The sequence below is a fragment of the Gambusia affinis genome, linkage group LG19 (genome assembly GCF_019740435.1).
Source record: "Gambusia affinis linkage group LG19, SWU_Gaff_1.0, whole genome shotgun sequence".
Lineage (NCBI taxonomy): Eukaryota > Metazoa > Chordata > Actinopteri > Cyprinodontiformes > Poeciliidae > Gambusia > Gambusia affinis.
In genome coordinates, this window is record NC_057886.1 from 8,086,280 (window position 1) to 8,104,990 (window position 18,711).

Genomic DNA, 18,711 nt, shown 5'->3' on the forward strand with positions numbered 1-18,711 from the left:
GGCCACGTCACGATCTTAGCTTCAGACAGGCTATCCATCTCGCACAGGAAGTTAAATACAGGGCCTACATCTAGTTGTAAAACGGCAGAGAAATGAGGTGGAAGCAGGTGGTAGTTTAAAAGATCTAAACCCAAGATCCACAAGCAAATCAAGGTTGTACATTGTGAGATAAAAATGTTAAGCTTTATGATTTTTTTTTTTACAAATACTGAGGTTCAGAGTCTGCCTACACAGATCGCGCCTGCAAAGAATCACACGACTGTTGTTAAAGTAGAATAATTTATTGCAGTTCTTTATTCCTCTGTTTTAATTCATTAACTTACAATACTTACAAGTTTTAAAGCGCAGAGCATTTACAGGGCGTCCAAACATGTCATATACACTCACACACTACAATCAGACAGCAATGGAGGGTCCTAACGGCGTGTTGTGGTATTGGTTTTAGGCACAGGATGACATGCTCCTAAACCCACCCTCCAACTCCACAAACCGCGCCGGGCCTCTTCAGCGTGCCAGTGATGATAATGATCATCATCATCATCGTCATTCTGCTGAATAGGATGAAAAGATTAAGAGACAGACCCATAAAAGATAGTATTGCTCTGAATTTAGTCCAAAAAAATAAAATAAAAATAAGAATAGTAAAGCATTAAGACCTCCATTGTGTTCTGATGGCACAGAAAATACTAAAATAAATAGAGAGCTGAAGAATAGAGAGCTGGGAATCAACAGAAGGCAAAAGGGATTCATTGGAGGTTTAAACGATCTAAGTGTGCTTTGTTCTAAAGAAATGGAAACTGAAGTTTATAACCAACATCAATCGAGAGAAAAGTGAAACGTTACATTCATCTCTCCTTATGTTGGTTGGTTTTAAGGTTATTGCAGTAGTACAGCTTCAGTCATCTGATTAAAGTCGGAAGCTAAGAAGCAGTTTGACATTAGCGTGTGGGTTCTGAGGAAGAAAAAGAATACGGGGTTAATCAATCACCCAGACAAGACAAGAAAAATCTCTCTAAGCAATCACACTTAGAAAAAGTCTTAGGGATGTTACAGAGCATTCGTCCATTTAAACCCAGATATTTAAAGGATAAAAATGTACAATCCTATCTTTTTAATCACAGACTTAGCTTTAATTAAACTGATACAGTAAATTAATAAATAACAAGGTGATCTGAGATACTGTTTTTACTCGACTATGTACGTCTAGCATACTCTGTGATTAGCCTCTAAAAATGGACCACTTACAAATGAATGGAGTGAAAGTTGAACACCATGTTAACATATATTAATTTGAGAACAAGTGGCTGCTCCTGATCATCTTCCTTCACACTATTTTCCAAAGAGAAAAGGAAAATCAAGTCTGGTTCATGGTGGGAGAAACAGCTCTGACATGCTGCTGTGAAAAGGCAAGAGTGTGTGTGGGTGTGTGTGTGTGTGTGTGTGTGTGTGTACAGTAGTGAACACTGCTGCCCTTTAATGTGAACTGAAATATGTCAGAAAAAAAGAGGGAAACCTGCTCTGTTTATCAGCATGTGGTGTATGAGTGATGAACAATCAGAATAAATAAAAAACAGCTGCTGGTTGTGTGTCTCGACACACGCTTGATAAATCTTGAGCAGACACACTCAATGTGCTTGAGCCTTTCTGGGCTTTGACCAGTGTCTGTCTTTGTTCTCCCAGAGGGGAGAGGAAAAAAAAAAGTCTCTTTCTTCATGTGCAAACACAAATTAGGAGGTTCCTCCCGATGCATCCTGGGAATATTTACAATCACACCCAAACATCTCCATAGATGCTGAGATGAAAACACACTGCAGCGAGGACTGGGCAGTCCACCCACCATGCTGGACAGCATTCCGCATGTGTGTGTGTGTGTGTGTGTGTGTGTGTGTGTGTGTGCGTGAACGTAGAAGTGTGAGGCTGTTTAATCCAGTTCAGGTGACTCTGCTGCCTCGGCGTGTGTCGTCTCCACAGACCCTGTCGCTGTTGTGCTCTCTCCTTCCACATCTAGAGATGCATCCTCCCCTTGCTGGTCTGCTCCGTCGGGTCCTTCGTCAGTAGGTGTGATCAAGTCAGTTGTTTCAGTAGTTTCGTCTTTAACCGTAGCATCCGTCTCCGTCTCGTCCATCAGCGACCCATCCTCTTCCTGCAGCTCCTCTTCTCTTTCCCTAGAAGCCTCTCTCTCCTCCTCCTCCTCCATTATGGAGGCTTCAGGTCTCTGCAGGCAGTGGGTCACGGCATACGGATGCAGGTGCGGGGAGTCTGCGGGGGGCAGCAGCGTGAGCGACTCCACGCTCAACGTGTCAGCGTTGCTGTCCGTCAGCAGGGAGATGGTGGGCTGGGAGGCCGGGGTGAGGCTTGGCGCCAGGGCTGGGGCCGGGACCGGGTTTGAAGGAGTAGACGGAGCTTCTCCGCCTCCTCCTTCACCTTCTCCGCCTGAAGATGAGGATGGAGTGTGCTCCAAATATGCACAGTCGTCTAGAGAATGACAAAAGATAGACAGCTGAACGGAAACTTTTTCTTCCCCTCTTGTCTGTCACAAGTGAAGAAACTAGTAATTATCTACAGAAACTGTAGGGAGAATGTTTCTGGTGCAATATACAACGTTTAGTCCCATCACATTAAATATGTCCTTAAATTTAATATGCAACTTATCTGAGGAAAAATTCAAAACTTAAAACAAAACAACTTCTGGCCTCAATGTAAGGACTTAATAAAAGTAAACCACCTGATCAGAGACCGATTTAAAAATGTAAAGAATCTCTTTGACTCCATCCACTTTCTAAGAACACACAGCTACCCCCCACTGCCTCTGTACCCCAGGAGGGAACCAGCAACGCAGGCTTGTGGTGTCATATTATTACACAGAAAAGTCCTTGTGTGAACCAAGCTCAACATGCAAAGAGACCTGATAAATACCCATCAGCTGATCCAACAGGGTGTGAGAGTCCAGAGCTTGAGGTCTGACGATACAGGCACTCATGACTGGGTGGTGATGGTAGATGAGACACAGACTTATGAAAATACTGCCTTAAAGTTCATAGTTGGGGTAATTTAACAGCTTAAAAAAATCTCTTATGTAGTCTTCTCAGGTTGTAAATAAACTTATTGTTTGAAAGGCAGATACAGCTGCTTTATCCATATCCTCTCCCTCTGCCACCCTTTACTGTTTGTTTGCATTGTAAACCAAGCAGCACTGGGCGTGTATGTGTGTACATTCTCACATACACCACATATAGGCATATATATATATATATATGACACGGGAACAGAAATGTTTTCACAATGTCACACCACCAAGAACTATTGTGGTTCCGGTGGGTTGCACAGTCACCATAGAAACACCAGAGACATGACATGAGTACACTATGTCTAGATGATGTGTAGTGGAGTAGAAATACTCTTTCCAAGCGAGTCGCTTCAATCACATCTGCACAATGTTGGCTGTAAAATTTGGTTTTCCTAAAATTATTGAGCCGCTTTATACATCCAGTCTGTGCATTTCACAGCTTGTCTGCATGTTTATGAAATGAGAGATCTGGTTTTGTGTGTGTGTGTGTGTGTGTGTGTGTGTGTGTGTGTGTGTGTGTTGTTACCCGACGGGCTTTGAACAGATGTAGTGCTTGCAGTAACAGAGTCGCATCTCCCTGTGCTTCCACTCCCACTGGAGGGAGGCGATGGGGAGGAGACCGGTGAGGGACTGTGCTGGGGGACATAGTGGGCCACTGCAAAACCTGCAATGGGTGCGACATATAAACATGTTTACACTGTGTGTTGCCACTTGTTCAGACTTGTGAAGCCTTTCCAGGGTGCCTGTATTCTCATTTTTACAACTTTTTCCTTTACGTTCATACTTGTGGTACATAACAGTTCTATTAGTTTTTCTTATTGTGGAAAGTCTGCAAACAACAACAACAACAAAAAAAAGTGACGCCGGTTCACAACACAAAATCATCAAGAGACAACAGCAGCATTACCAAAAACCTCCAGATCCAACTTGAGAAGGAGGAAGTCAGGAGTAGAGATCTAACAAACCAGCAATATACTGAGAGATTTCAGAGGGCTCTCTGGTGAGCCTAGAGTAACCTTACTGGATTAAGAATAAAATCTCGTGAAAGAATAAAGAAACCCCTAAAATCTGAAATACATTTTGCCAGTATTCCGATTATCAATTGTGTTCCAAATCTGACCAGCCTTTGTTAGGCTCTCATGAGTCGTCACTGTGAGTAAGAAGGTATTATTTAAAATTCAGTTGATTTACTCACTTTTCTTACACAATTGGTGAGGTTTTTTTTCTCTCTCTCTCACAAGGACGTTATTCCGCCTGTCTAAAATTAGCTCTTACAACACAATGAGCCAAAGAACTCACTGACATGTCATCTATGTGGGTGGAAGGGAAGTTAAAATACTGGGGGAACATCTACAGTAAAATATTTGCTCCTTCATTAAGATCAGACAAAGAAAAAAAAAATACTGTTGTAGTTAAACTTTCTTCTAACTTTAAAGACTCACCTTAATTCGTTTGATTTATTTACGCCATTAAAAAGCTGCACAATATAATATCATGATATCTGTGTGCGCAATCTTCATATTGCAAAGGACTGTTTCATATTTCAAGTAATATGTTTTCATGTTAATGTGATTACTAGCCACCTGTTGGAGGTATTTCTTATGTTTTCCGCCCTCTCCACTTTACAAAAACAGAACTAGAGGAGCTTAATAAATATATATCACTCGCTTTTCAGATTTTTATTTGCATAAAACTTAAAAGAAAAACAAGCAATCTTGTTTCATTTCTTTTCCACTTCAATTATGTTGTACTTTGTGCTTTATCTCAGGCTGACGTTTGTGGTTGTAATGCGATAAAACGTGCAAATGTAGAATACTATTTACATTGTACTGCATCAAATGAAGCCCAGACCTGGGGACTTTCCAGCTCTAATTTGCAGAACAGTGTTTCTGCATAAAACCTCTAATTCATGCCTGCCGGGTGGAACATTATCACTCTACTTTGATGCTGCAGATCAAATCACACACTGATTTCCACTTATTTGGAGTTCAGAGCAAATCAGAATTAAGCATTTTCAAACAGTTCTCCTCATTCTCAGCACTCCAGGACGGAGGCATCTGTGCGTCACCTGGCACTTTGTCGACAGACGCAAATACTGATCTGTTTGCAGCGGGATCATTGGGCGCTCGTCTGGACTGCTCGTAGAATCGGAACGGCAGGCCGCTGGGAGAGGCGCTGGCAGACTGACTGAAACCCATCACCTCCGTAGCACTGGGCTGCACCGGCAGGTCCAACAGAGCTGAATGCACGGCGAGAGGAATAAAGACAAGGACAGGATAAACATATGGCACGGCAGAGGAGCTAATTCCTACGTCGGAAAAAGGACGCGTTTTTATTTTTCATTAGACTGCAAGAAATGCACAGCTGTTTCTATGAAACTATGCTGGGAAAAACAAAATCCAAAACTGTTGCTTCTAGGCGTCACATCCTCCTCAATTTGCTGAACTAAGCGAGATTTTCTATTTGTTTTGTTAGGTTTGAGTGGATTTCTAAAGAATTTGACCATAGCAAGGGGAAGTACAAATCACTTCTGGGTAAAGTGATTTGTGTTTACAGTACAAATAGATACGAGGGACACTGGAGCCAATGAAAGCAAATTATGACAGAGAGGAGAGAATAACGCTCTAAAGTGCAATATTTGAACTACAGAGATTAAAAATTATATATTTTTAGTTGCTTTAAAGAAAAGAGCAAAACTTTGCTTTTATCATGTTTGATAATCATCATGAACTTTTATAGTTTAACAGAAAGTTGCTTTATGTTAAATGAATTTAATGAGAACACGCCTAATGATTAGCTTTTTATATTAGGTGAAACTGTGTTACCAGATAGATAACACATGTTTCATCCTTCTGTTGTGGATATTTAAAAGCTTGAGATTCTTTTATTCTATGTACTTTCTTACACTCTCCTTTTATTTGGTTTATCATTAGTAAAAGCATCCAAAACAACAAGAAAAAAAGACACACAAACAGCAAAGCAGTCTGATCATTTTAATATAGTTTAGCTTCATTATATTGCAATTGGATTTTCTTGTTTCCGTAAAAAGATTGTTGATTTCTCCCCTTTCACACATCTGCCCCATATGTCAAGATTATTAATAATATAGTTGTTTATTTGACTTAACATAATCTGTCCATTGTTTTTTTTTCTTTCTATAAACCAAGGTATGTTCTCTTTTCTGCACTTCAGTTTTAGTTGTATATTTTTGTTAACCTCTGGGTTTTGCTTCAATATCTTCTTCCCTCATCATCCTCTCTTTTACAAAGTGCAGCAATCCCTTCTGCAGCAACACACTTGTACAACCTGATGCTGCCGCCCCCACGCCTCACGTTCTGGATGGCGTTCTCTGGCTTTTTATGCTGCTCCAGGATTACTGGCTACTTATCCTGCGAGTGGCCTTCCAGCCCATGCTGGCAGAGGACTTGTTTCACTTTGGACAACGACTCTCTTCTCAGCTTCATCTGGCTTCTTTCCTCACCTGCAATCCTTTGCATCTTCATGCGTCGAGCCTGAATGCGACCCTTGGCGAGTCTCTGCTTGGCGATGATGCAGCGGATGGGATCGGCGAAGATGAAGTTGGCCTGCAGGATTGGCAGGGGCTTGGCGTGAGGGTTGGAGCTCGGTTTATGAATAACAATATTCAGAGCTCGGCTGTCATCCTCGACACCAGACACCTGCATGTCCTTTTAGAAAGGAGGAGGAAGACAGACGATGAAGAAGATTCAATTTCAAACTGCGAAAAAGGGTCATTTGAAGAACTTTTATAGATCCGAGAACCCCTCCCCACCATTTTACATTTTTTTGTTTGACTGCAGTGTGACGTCTGAGTTGACAGACATTTGCAAATGTTAACTCCAAAAAGCATGCCTCATTATTCAAATTACTCATTTGTGAGGCGAAATGATAAACGACTAACATTTATGAGATTGTCCATGATTGTAATTTTCCCCACAAACTGCGGTAAATTAAAATGTGTAATGAACTTCAATGACTTTTGCATACAGATGCAAAAACAAATGTAAAGCAAAACAACAACTACTTTTCTCTTACCTGCAAAAGGCCGGCAAACTTGACTACTCCCCAACCAAGACGTTTGGTTTCTGGTTCAACTAGACTCATCTGGTACACATCTACAGCGAGGAACCTCTGGGCCTGGCTGCCATCTTTGCTGACCACCATACAGGCTATCAAGTCACTGTTATCTGAAACAGACAGCAATGAACAGTCAAAAGAATACTTAAAATCACCACTTAAATGATTAAAAGAAAAGATAACCAACATTGTTTTTCTTGTTGTCATTTTTTTTTCTGCTTTGAAGTTTTATTTAGAATTAGTTAAGACAACTTATAATGTTGTGTTCTCAACACTGTCGTATTATGTTCAGAGGAGAAACAGCTAATCTGGGATGTCCCAAATTAGCTGCTGGGTAGAAATTAAAGTATACAACACATCTGTGACATAAGTTAACTTGTTCTAGAGATCTGATCACATTTTTACAAGCAAAACTTGAATATAACAATAAAAATATTTTAAAAACTTGAGGGGGGGGGGGGAAATATGGGTCCTATGCATTTGCATAAAAAAAAACCCCACCAAGACATTTGAAAAGGAAAATATAAACTAAGGGACAATAAACCTACTTCCCAGCTACAATACTATCCTTTTCAAATTCCCATTTAAAATTGAGTTGCAAATCTTTAAGCAAGTTAGACTGAATAGTCGACACTTCAGTGGTATTCTGAGGACGAAACACAACATCTCATGTAAAAACAATCTTGACAAAGGTTGTTTGTCAAGATTCCGTTTAATTCTTTAACCGAAACACAATCTTGTTCTTTGGAACAACTTTGGGCAAAATAAGGAGGGCTAATGAAGTTACTTAAAGAGGACCTGTGGAATATTTTTTTTTTTTGTGTGTGTGTATTGTGACTTTACGATGCTGTGCTAATTTGTGTACGCAAACCCCAGACAGATGCATAGTGGGCCAATGCAGCCAGACGGCTTGATGCACTTAAAAGAACAGAGAAGATGCTTTCCTCCCACATGCTGAGGTTCAACAAGAACTGATAAGCCCACATATGAGCATTATTTACTGCAGTGCACCACAAAACCAGCAAAGTAAAGCTGCAAATGACCTGATCTGACACCACTGGTTTTGGTTGACGCTCAACTTTCTCCAAATGTAAACCGGCTAAACCAGATGTACAACTCCATGATTAAATTCTCCCCACCGATGCATTCAATTGTTTTACCATACAAGGCCAGGCGAAGTTGTTGGAGATCAGATTTTATCTTGCTAGTGTACAAACACAGGAAGACAAACTTTTATTACTGCTTTATTGTTTCCAAGTAGACCAGTGGGGTGTGGAGCACAGACATGCATGAGCTTGTAAAACGTGTGGTGTGATTAAAGATCAAAGGGGACTGCCAGGAACCGAAGGCCACCTAGTGAAGCAGAAACCAGTGAAAAGTACCTTCACCAGGAGAGGTAGTCCTTGGTTTCCAATGGTAACAAGGGTATACTAATATTTAAATGGTCAAAGAAATTAGGGGAAGTTCGATAGATTCAGTCCCTTGACAAAATGGGAAAAACCACACCACCCCCAGTGTCTTATTTTAGCTTCGACAGAAAGTGGTCTGCTTGCTCCGATTACAATCTAGCACCATCTTTTCAGGCTAACTGATAGTATCTTTATTTCCATGAGCCTTTTTATTGCGACAAAAAGTTGGCAAGGAAGCAACCCCAGGACCAACTTGAGTACTGTCAAGTAAAACACACAATTCCATGCATTGATAGATGATTTGATATCTTCGCTCTCCAAAAAGGAGGAAGTGGTTTAGAAATACACAAAATCTGTTTCTGAGAAACAAAAAGGTCAATATGACATCAGGAGCTTTTTCAACAAAGGTTCACACAAACATAGTAGTATCTGTACAGCTCACCCTTTCTTGAGCAATCAAAGTTGTAATGTGATCACAACAAAGTTGTGAAAACAAAGTTGTGTTGGTCTTATTAAGTAATAAATACTTGGCACAGAAAAGAAGGGGACTTGTTAAAACAACAAAATGAAGCGATAACGCTTAATGACACTAATGGTTAGTAAATCTTCACTGCCAAAGAGAGTGGAGTGGTGCAGCATCTTCCTCGAAGGAAAAACCAAGACCTCATAATTGGGGGCACTATGGATGCATTGAAAAGATATTCTTCAACTAGTGGAGATTTTACGTCTCCACTTCTAGGAATAAATTCCTTTCTCACCCCCACAGAGCAAGGCTTATCAGACTACCTCCAAAATCTGCTAGTGGAGTGGATGGACCGGCCCGCCCGCCGTTCTCAACGCTACGAAAAACTTGTGGGATCAGCTTGGGCGTGTTAATCATAACAGAGTGACCAACAAGACTACAGTGAGGTATATTGTATAATGTGTCTTGCAGGCACATAATGCCATAAGTAACTTACTTTATTGTTACAGTTGTTGTAAAAAGCTGTTAGAATGAAAAATAGCTTAAAAGAAATTTTACTTTGTAATTTGACGCCTTGAAATTGGCTTCTGTCTCTTTAACAAACCTCTACTATTTCTGACACTGCCTTCAGCACATCATCACAACAATGCTCCTTCATCATGCTGTTTACAGTCAACCTTAGAGACTTTAAAATGAAAAGTAGCCTGTATGATAAGCTCAGCAGCTGCACAGCTGTTTTTTAATGCTCCTAGTCTAGAGGATCTGTGTGGGGAAGTAGTAGGAGACTGCAGCTCCGAGGAGGAGCTTTAGGTAACTAGGCGGGGCTCTAAGCGGTTAGGCAACTCCGAATGGTTGCCCTGGGAGATTCAAAGGATTTCTCAAACGTGAATGAAAGAATCAAAGCAACATTTCAGGTATTATTTTTGGTGCAGTAACACATCCTCAATTTAAATGACATAAGTGATTCTTTATAAAAGGGTTAAAGTCTTCAAACTTTATATTAATCTGAAATAATCTCCACTTAACTTTTAAGCAGATTGCTCATGTTTGCGAGTGTTGCATTAAAGTCGAGTGAGCAAATTTGTTTCTCTTATGAAACAGTGCGCTGACCTGAATCTTTTGAAATTTGATAAAACCCAAAATGAAACGGCACCTTTCACCTCCAAAACTCCCCAAACTTGTCGAGACAAAGAAATGCTCCATGATTCAAAAGTTATTAGAAGAGGAGGTGGAATGTAGGTGGTGGCAACCTAATGGTCAGAAAAAAAAAACAAAAAAAAAAAAAAAAAAACACATTTGTGGGTGGGAGACTGAAGAGGTTATTCTTCCCACTCACCAGGAAAAAACCCTCCCCCCTCCGCCTGCAATTACTAAGAATGTGTACTTAGATAATCACCCAGCTTACAAATACAGTCAAACAAGGAAAGCAAATTTTTTTTTTTAATCAACTGTTTGCAACTCGGAGTCATTATTACTACACACTTGGTGGAAGATCATCTTTTCAGTGACATCAATTCCAGGAAGTCAAACCACATGACACCTCACAGGTTTGTCAAAACCCAGATCTGCCACAACCTCTTTCGACTGGCATTTGGAAAAATCAGAACACAAGAGTTTCAGCCACTGAGTTAGAGATGAAAGTAAAACAGAAGTGAGATATTTGGGCTATGTGTTATCTCTCTGTCAAAAGTCTTCCCTTTTATCTTATTTCTTTTTCCAAAAATGAAATAAGGAAAGTCCTAAGACGGTATCTATTAATCATGTCCAGTCATAGAAAAGTAAAACCTACAAAATAGTCTAACTGCCAACGAACAAAGATAAAGCAGATGGTGGCGACAGACAATGCACTGCTGCGTCACTGGTTTGTTAGAACTATCAGACAACAGCTTGACACCGCAATTTGCAACCAGACATATTTTTCTAGTTGACTCACCAGAGATAACATAACACTTAAAGGCCACCGCTACCTACATACGACACAGATTGCACAATCACCAATACCAAAGAAAACCCATGAGATCCTCAAAACGGATCCTCAAAGCAGAAATCCGTATGCTTGTTATAATTTCCACCAAATCTATGGACATGTGCAAGCGAATATAAATCAAGGGACAGAACTTCCTCTGTGGTTTAATCTGGTTTCTCATCTGTTTGAAAGCAACACCTGGTAAGAGCATTCACAGCCAACAAAGCTTTCACCGTTTAGCCATTTTAAAAACAGTGTTAAATATATATATATATATATATATATATATATATATATATATATATATATATATATATATATATATATATATATATATATATATATAGCATGGCAGAACTGCAAACCTTTGGACATTTCTTAGGTAGAAGGTACTAAAAGGCAGGCAAGAGAGCCATGGTAGCTATGGAAGAGATGCAAAGTGTTGACATAAAAGACTGAATACAAATGTGCAGCAAAGTGTTTGGATGCTTTGGAAAGAACAAGAAAAGTACATTTTCAACTTCAAAATTTTTACTTTTGTGTTGGTCCGTTTAATAAAATCCTTCCGCCCACAAAAAAAGTACAATAAAGTTTGTTTAAACATAAAAAACACGGAAATGTCTAGGTGATATAAATACTTTGGGCATTATAGTCATGTTGAGACTGAGCTTAGGAAACTGATGACAGAGATAACTTCTCCTTCACAGAATGTAGCAGCGTACTCAGAGCAGTCATTTTAATACACCAATGAAAACATAAAAAGAAGCTGAAAATTTAGCATTGACTTTGCAAATGTCCGTAATAGTTTGCTTTATTACACTGATAAACCTGAGGAATGACGTTTTAACTTGTTACTTTTTTAACTTTAATAAATAATATGACGTATAAACGGAGAAATCTAAATAGCTAATGATATTTGTGTTTTTATAAGCCATAAAATTAGGTTAGAAAATCAGAATGTAGCTAAACGTGAGCTTTGACCCTGGAAATGGTTTCTATAGTAAATGATCACTCAGGGTAATTAGGCCTTCTAAAGTAAATGATCACAAGAAAACCACCAGCTTTACAGTTAATACAGATAAACATTTTTTATAATCTAAGGTGATCGTTCAATTATGTTCAACATTAACAAAACAAAACAAAAAAAATGCAAATGCCAATATATAAGACTGTTATATGTCTGGTTGCAAAGTCTGTGAACCGAATAAATGATAGAGTATCAGGACTGGTTGACATTACTGTGCAGCTGTAGAGCTAACCACGGACACGTTTCCAAAACACACCTGTGAACGGTGAAAGAAAACTGCGCAGGTTATCAGTGTGTGGGAAGCTGTATTGCTGAGGGTGTGCGTGTGTGTGTGTGTGTGTGTGTGCTCAGCTCTGCATCTCTGTGGTTGTTAATCTTTGCATGCTGCATCTGTAAACTCTGCACTGTGTTTTAGAATGGCAGCTTTCCTTAGAGAAAATCAGCGAGAGGTTCGTCAGATCGAAGCGTTTTAACTGTGGAGTGCAGGAAACTCTAAAAAGTCCCCTCTCAACAGGAAAACCAATTTATTTTTGTTTGAGAGACTGAGGTCAGATTTCACTTACTTTCAACTTATTAATGACATCATTCCTAAAACTAAGCCTGAGTGTGAGAGGCTTACTGAGGTCTAAGACATCATCTGTCTTGATTAGGTCTTCAGGTCTGGTCAAAGGGAGCTGAGTTTCTGGTTCCCCCTGAAGCTGAAGTGACAATGACCTCAACATGAAGAACACGCGAATAGCCTGAAAGAGAAACAAAGAGGTGTATTTAAGGAGCAATCCCAGCCGGTGTGAAGAAAAAGAAAATTCCAGAATCCGAAAGGACATTAAACACACCGACATTATCAACAAATTGAAAACGAGAAACTTTTTATGAAAAAAAATCTAAGATTTGTTTTGCCGGGAATGTTACAAGCAGTGCCCCGAGCTCCTGTATGTGGACGCCTCTGTGTTGACAAACCTTGCGGGTCTTCTCTACGTCTCCACAAGGTAGTCTCTTTACGAAGTCGATACCCGTCAGAGGGGTGCCGGTGGGTGGCAGCAGTATGGAGGCATCCATCATTAGGTACTCCACATTCAGAGGTTTACTCTGCCACAAATAGACCACGATGAGTGACAAGAAACATAAACGCCTCCAAACTAAAGTTTAATTTACAGGTGATGCTTTTCAAACGTATTTATATTAGCAGAATAACTAAGGTTAACCTACCGTCATGCTTCTGTATTCATCTTCAAACATGTCCAGAAAGATTTCTTCACCCTGTGGCCAAAAAAAAACCCAAACATGAAAGCTGCTTCAGAAACTATGTTAACTTCTAAGTCATAAGACATTTATAAATTATATTAAGCCATCAATGTGCTAAAATGCTAAGCATGCAACCATATCGACTGAAGATGAGTGTTTTTGTACTTATGACTATACATCTTGAACTGACAGCTATACAGTGCTTTGTATTTGAAATACACAATGTGTTCGTCTCGTACATTTTTAAATGAATCATTTTTAAAAAAAAATGTCTTTTTTAAACAACATTTTTATCAAATGTAATGTATAAAAAACACCAATTAGACTATCTAGAGATGAAAGTAAATGTTTATTGATGGTTTCCCATAAAAAATCTGTTTTGAAGCGCCTGAAAGAAAACGCTGAGATGTCGTACTTCTTCCATACGTTAGAATGAGATTCTGCCCATAATTCATTTTCACTTTTGTCCTTATTTTTACCACTTGGTCACAAATTGAGATGGAATGGACAACTTCAACATAATTAGCTATTTCCACCTTTTTTATGCAACCCAAAACTTTGGAGGCTGAACTGCATTATGGTTTTGCAAACAAGAAAACATTTGGCAACATAGATTTTTTTTTTTTTAAATGTTTAACAAATCTAGTTGATTTTCTGTAGCAATAGAAAATTAATGCAGTCTAAAAGCACGTCAAGGAAGTAAACACCTCATACAGGCCACTTTCTGCTGGTCCTTATCCGCTTTAAAGTTAGTGAGATTTTTGTATCGTATGGGTAACTTACAAGGCAGACCTAGAGAATGTCGAACCAAAACTAAAGAAAAGCCTCCTTCTCCGACAGAACATGACGCTAATCTACAAGTTTCATTACTTCAATTAACCCTGACAGCTGGAAAACAACTTGCAAATGACTCATTTGAATAGAAGGCGCCATGAGTCAAAACTGAACGTTATGGACAGGAGACAAATTGTTTCAAGAAGCACCTGTGGGCAGCCAAGGAACACCAAGTTACTTGTTTATATGTACATGTTCATCTAATCACCATGTTACATCTAATATATTCCACCTCCTATTTACAACTCTGCAAGGATAAGTAGGTACAGACAATGGATTTACATCTTTCAAATATTACATAGAAACAAGGAAGAACCTTATACAGATTGCTTTCAACCAATTGTTGAACATTAGACACATTCCCCTTCTTAAAAGAATAAGGTAAAAACCATTACACTCACATATATATTACAACTGTTGCAGATTTTCTTTTTGCAAGTCGGCCAGCATTGTGTGAAAGACAAAAACTGATCACATGACCACCAAGAACACAGCTGAAAGTTGGTTGAAGAATGACGACATTATGATTAGATTGCGTAAAGGTGATATGGGTGCATGACGCAATGTCCATCGAAGACAAAACAACTGGTAGCATAGTCTCCAGGTCCAAATTGACATCATACGGTGGAGATTGTTATGGTTATTTATCCAAAAGGAGGAGAAGAGTTGTCTAGTTCAGAAGCTTGGAGATCAAGCGAACGAGAACCCTTCTCAGGAATTTAAAAGCATATGGTGGCTATCAAACATCGTCCATTACATCCCTATAATTCTATAAATCCCCACAACAGCATGGTGTTTGGCCCTAAAAAGTCCCTAAACTAAAGCTACACATATGGTGGATGAAATGGAAGTTAAAATACAGATAAAATCAGACTGCAGCCATACAGTCCCTCATTCATTTGGTTAAAATACAATGGGAAAATAACCTGCAGCTAAAACGTCACACAGCTAAACATAAGGAGCGTGGATGGGACAGCAATCACTGATTTAGTGGAATCTGTGGACAAGAACAGATGTAATGACTACCACTACCTAAAACAATACATTTCCTGAGAAAAAGCCCCCCCCCCAATAAGCTACATGCTCTCAAATAACAACTGCAGCAGTCTTCAGGCTCTTGTTGTTTACAATCTGTACTATCTATAACAACAACTCTTTTGTCCTCTTTTCATAGGCTTGGCTTGTTCCTTCTCGCTCTCAGAATTTGAACATTTTCACAGAACTTATCGCATTTCCTGCATGAATAATCTTTGTAGGAAAAGTGCTCCATTTATTCTTTCAATGACTTTTCAATAAGCTGACACAGACCCATTTCAAATATTACTATCAGAATGGTGTTTTTCTCTAGAAGATAATCTGTTCTGTGATTGCTATGAAGTCTCCAGGTGGTAAAGCGACACCTCCCCATTTATGTTCATTTATTTCTGATTTAATAGCTAAGCATTTTTTTAAAATCGGCTTTGAAAAACTATAAAAAGGCCAAAAGAGATTTATTTACATCTTATTCTTGCAAGATTTTAAAGATTTCTGGCACTGAAAACTGACAAGAAATGATATATACTCTTTAAATCAGTAACTTAATTGTGAATAGACAAATCAAAGTCAGTCAAGCCCAGACCATCTGCAGATCTGGAGACAGCGATGGTGTCATAATTGAAGCATTTATGACTGGAATATTGCACAAAGATGAGCAATGTTTATAGGACGCAACAATGAAAGCCATTGTTCTCCAAAAGTATCCCAGATTACTTCAAATGCGGTTCTCTGGCTTTAGTAACATTCAACACAAATTGGTGCAAAGACCTGATGATTAAAAACTCAGGCTTAAAGCAATTGGTATGTTTTTCTTTTGTTTTTAAAAGAGAAACAAACCAAAAGAAAAGTTTCATTTTAAAAAGAAAAGAAAATCATCTGACTGATTGCAAAAGAATATCCAGATTGAATCAAATCAAAAGTGAAAGTAAAAATGAAACTTTACATTAAACTGTAAAGAAAATGCCAACACTTTCAACTCTAATCTGCAGGGAAAAAAAAAAAAAAAAAGCTTTTCTCAGGAGGGGGCTATTCTTAATTATAACCAACCGACCAATCAGATGGAAACTGGGAGGTTTTCACTTAGTTTCTGTTATGAGGCTGTTCTCGGATTAATCTGGATGCAACACAAGAAATTTTGTTGTTCCTTTTTCTTCCAAGATCAATTTCTCTGAAATACTGGTGGCCAAATACTAAATGCTTCTTGTTTCAGGGACCTGAAGTCATATTGTGCAACACAAATCAAGAATGAAAGAATGGAAACAATCCTTTTGGAATCTAAAGCATTTCAGATGATACCAGTCTTTCATTGAATGCACTGTAAACACATGTGCAGGTATAAGATTAGAAAGGCGTATAATAAAACACCACGTAGCATGTGTATATTCACACAGTTCAAGTGTGCTGTTGAGATTTGTAGCTTGTGTAATTACCTTGTAAAAGGTCCTCAGTAAATGCAGACTTTCTTCTCTGGCACCCTGCAAACACAAACATGATACTCTGTTTTTACCTTGTTAGTTTTTTTTTCTTCTTCTGTGAACTCTAACATTCACAGAACAATGCTCCCTAGCATATTAGGGTTTCCCTGCAATTCCAAACAGTGTAACATGACACAGTCTCAGGGAAATCAACACACAATGTATGTGTGTTGAAACCTAGATGCACTATCCTTAGAACTGGTAAGTGACGCTTCAGTGGGAAAGACTATTGTGCGTTTCCGATGCAGTTCCTGAGAAACACTGGCTTACGAGCAACAATGTTGTGAATTAACTAGTGAGTCACTGCAGCTTATTTATAGGAACAACAGTTACCTACAAAGGGAACTTTACAAAAGGAAAAAAAATAGAAACCAGATAAAATCTACTTAAAGCTCATTATATTTCAATTATAAATCAGGTTTAAACATTAACTGGTCAATCTAATGATGTCTACTTGTATGGCTTAATGACTGACAAATGATCATTAACAATCAGGGAATCTATATATTGCCGGTAACGGACTCTGCCTTTGATAATACATGAGAGTTGTTGCCTGTAAGAAGTCCAGACTGACTACAGTTAAAAATATCTGCTTCACTATCCAACAGGAAAAGCTTGATGCAATTATGATTTATATACAATCTGTTTTCTGGTATTTTATATTAATTCATACGAAAATAAAAACAGTTGTACGAGTTGTTACACTCCGAGAGGAGACCTAGTCAATTATTGCTTCAAATATTGGCACCACAGGGTGGAATTTCCTTTGAAATATTTTGAAATCTTTATCTGTTGTTTAGCATATCCTGGAATTCAGCAACATGAACTGATGAGACAGGAACAGAAACCACAGACAGTAAACAAAATAAATTACGAATTATTGGACTGTTGGACAAAGGAGGAAGGTCTGCTCACATTCTAAAGACAGCCTCATAATGAGTCTTAACAAGAAGTAAGCACTTTACTAGAAACCCAGATTCTAGCAAAGCAACATGACAAGAAAACTTCTGGCTCCTGTTATCTGGAATTCATTGTCAGGAGAGATAAAGAAACTTGACGCTTCTTTTTTTTTTTTTTTTTTACACAACACATCATTCAGAAGCTATTATGTGCATGTAGAGTATGTGCGTTACCTCGAGGCAGGCTAGATGGACATCTTTGATTATACAGTGGCTTCCCGACAAAACCGACTGCTTCAACAGAAGGCAGCTCAGCTCAAGTGTTGCGAGGCGAACTTTCCCATCTGGGGGAAAAAAAAAATATGGGAATGGAGTTTATCACATTAAGTGCCCAGTTAAGAAACAATTTACATGAATGGTGACGTCATCTCTAATTCACAACGAACAGACAGGATGTGCTTGTTCATGTCGTACTGGTGGTTTCTAGGGAACAGATTGGTAATACTTGTATTTTCAAAGTGAATCTTCTTGGAACATATTGATTCTTGGAGACTCCATGCCCTACTGTTTGGGCTGGTAATCAGCATTTCAAGCTGAATGTTTTGTTACCTGGCAACGCTGCCTGGTTCATTATTCTGATCAGTTTTTCCACAAGCACCACGCTGTAAGAACCTCTCTCCTGGTCGGGAACCGGCAACTGCAGACGCTCCAGAAGATCACGGTTCACACCTTTTAACAAAATTAGAAATTTTAAAATCATTGCACTCAAGCAGGATAAGCTGATTTATCAAAATACATTTTTATTAAATGACTGTCCTGGCTCTTAAGGGATGTCAAAAGGTTTATCAGTAGGATGCCATTTTAAATGTTCCTTGTGCAAAAACAGTGAAGTAATTTTTAACAATAATTTGGTGATTCGGATTTATTTGTTTACAATTTGTTTTCACTGATAGCTATATATATATATTATAACTTGAATAGGAAGAATATTACAATTTAAAACAAAACCTTTTTTAATGATAAAGTAAATTAAGGTACTTGGGATTAGAGAAAAAAGTAGTAATATTATTTCATGTAGTTATTGGTACATCTGGTCAAGCTCTAGACCAGACTTCAATAATCACGGGATGACTCATGGCGCCATGAAGAAGAATGCAGGCGATCAGGAACCGAGCTGACAAATACTCCAAAGGTAATGA

The 18,711-nt window shown here is 38.7% G+C and overlaps 1 protein-coding gene across 6 annotated transcripts in view; it reads right to left on the reverse strand.

Moving 5' to 3' along the window:
* Positions 1 to 276: 276 nt before the first annotated feature.
* clec16a (C-type lectin domain containing 16A) overlaps positions 277 to 18,711 on the reverse strand; it is a 38,915-nt gene continuing 20,480 nt past the window's right edge. For all 6 annotated transcript variants that reach the window (XM_044100825.1, XM_044100828.1, XM_044100827.1 and 3 more), the window contains 11 exons: positions 18,122 to 18,241; positions 17,747 to 17,856; positions 16,569 to 16,613; positions 13,234 to 13,284; positions 12,985 to 13,113; positions 12,647 to 12,767; positions 7,121 to 7,272; positions 6,549 to 6,753; positions 5,136 to 5,306; positions 3,594 to 3,731; positions 277 to 2,475 (listed from right to left, as the gene is read on the reverse strand). In XM_044100825.1, coding sequence (XP_043956760.1) covers positions 1,922 to 2,475; positions 3,594 to 3,731; positions 5,136 to 5,306; positions 6,549 to 6,753; positions 7,121 to 7,272; positions 12,647 to 12,767; positions 12,985 to 13,113; positions 13,234 to 13,284; positions 16,569 to 16,613; positions 17,747 to 17,856; positions 18,122 to 18,241 — 1,796 coding nt within the window. In that variant the 3' untranslated portion in view covers positions 277 to 1,921. The remainder of the gene's footprint in view (positions 2,476 to 3,593; positions 3,732 to 5,135; positions 5,307 to 6,548; positions 6,754 to 7,120; positions 7,273 to 12,646; positions 12,768 to 12,984; positions 13,114 to 13,233; positions 13,285 to 16,568; positions 16,614 to 17,746; positions 17,857 to 18,121; positions 18,242 to 18,711) is intronic.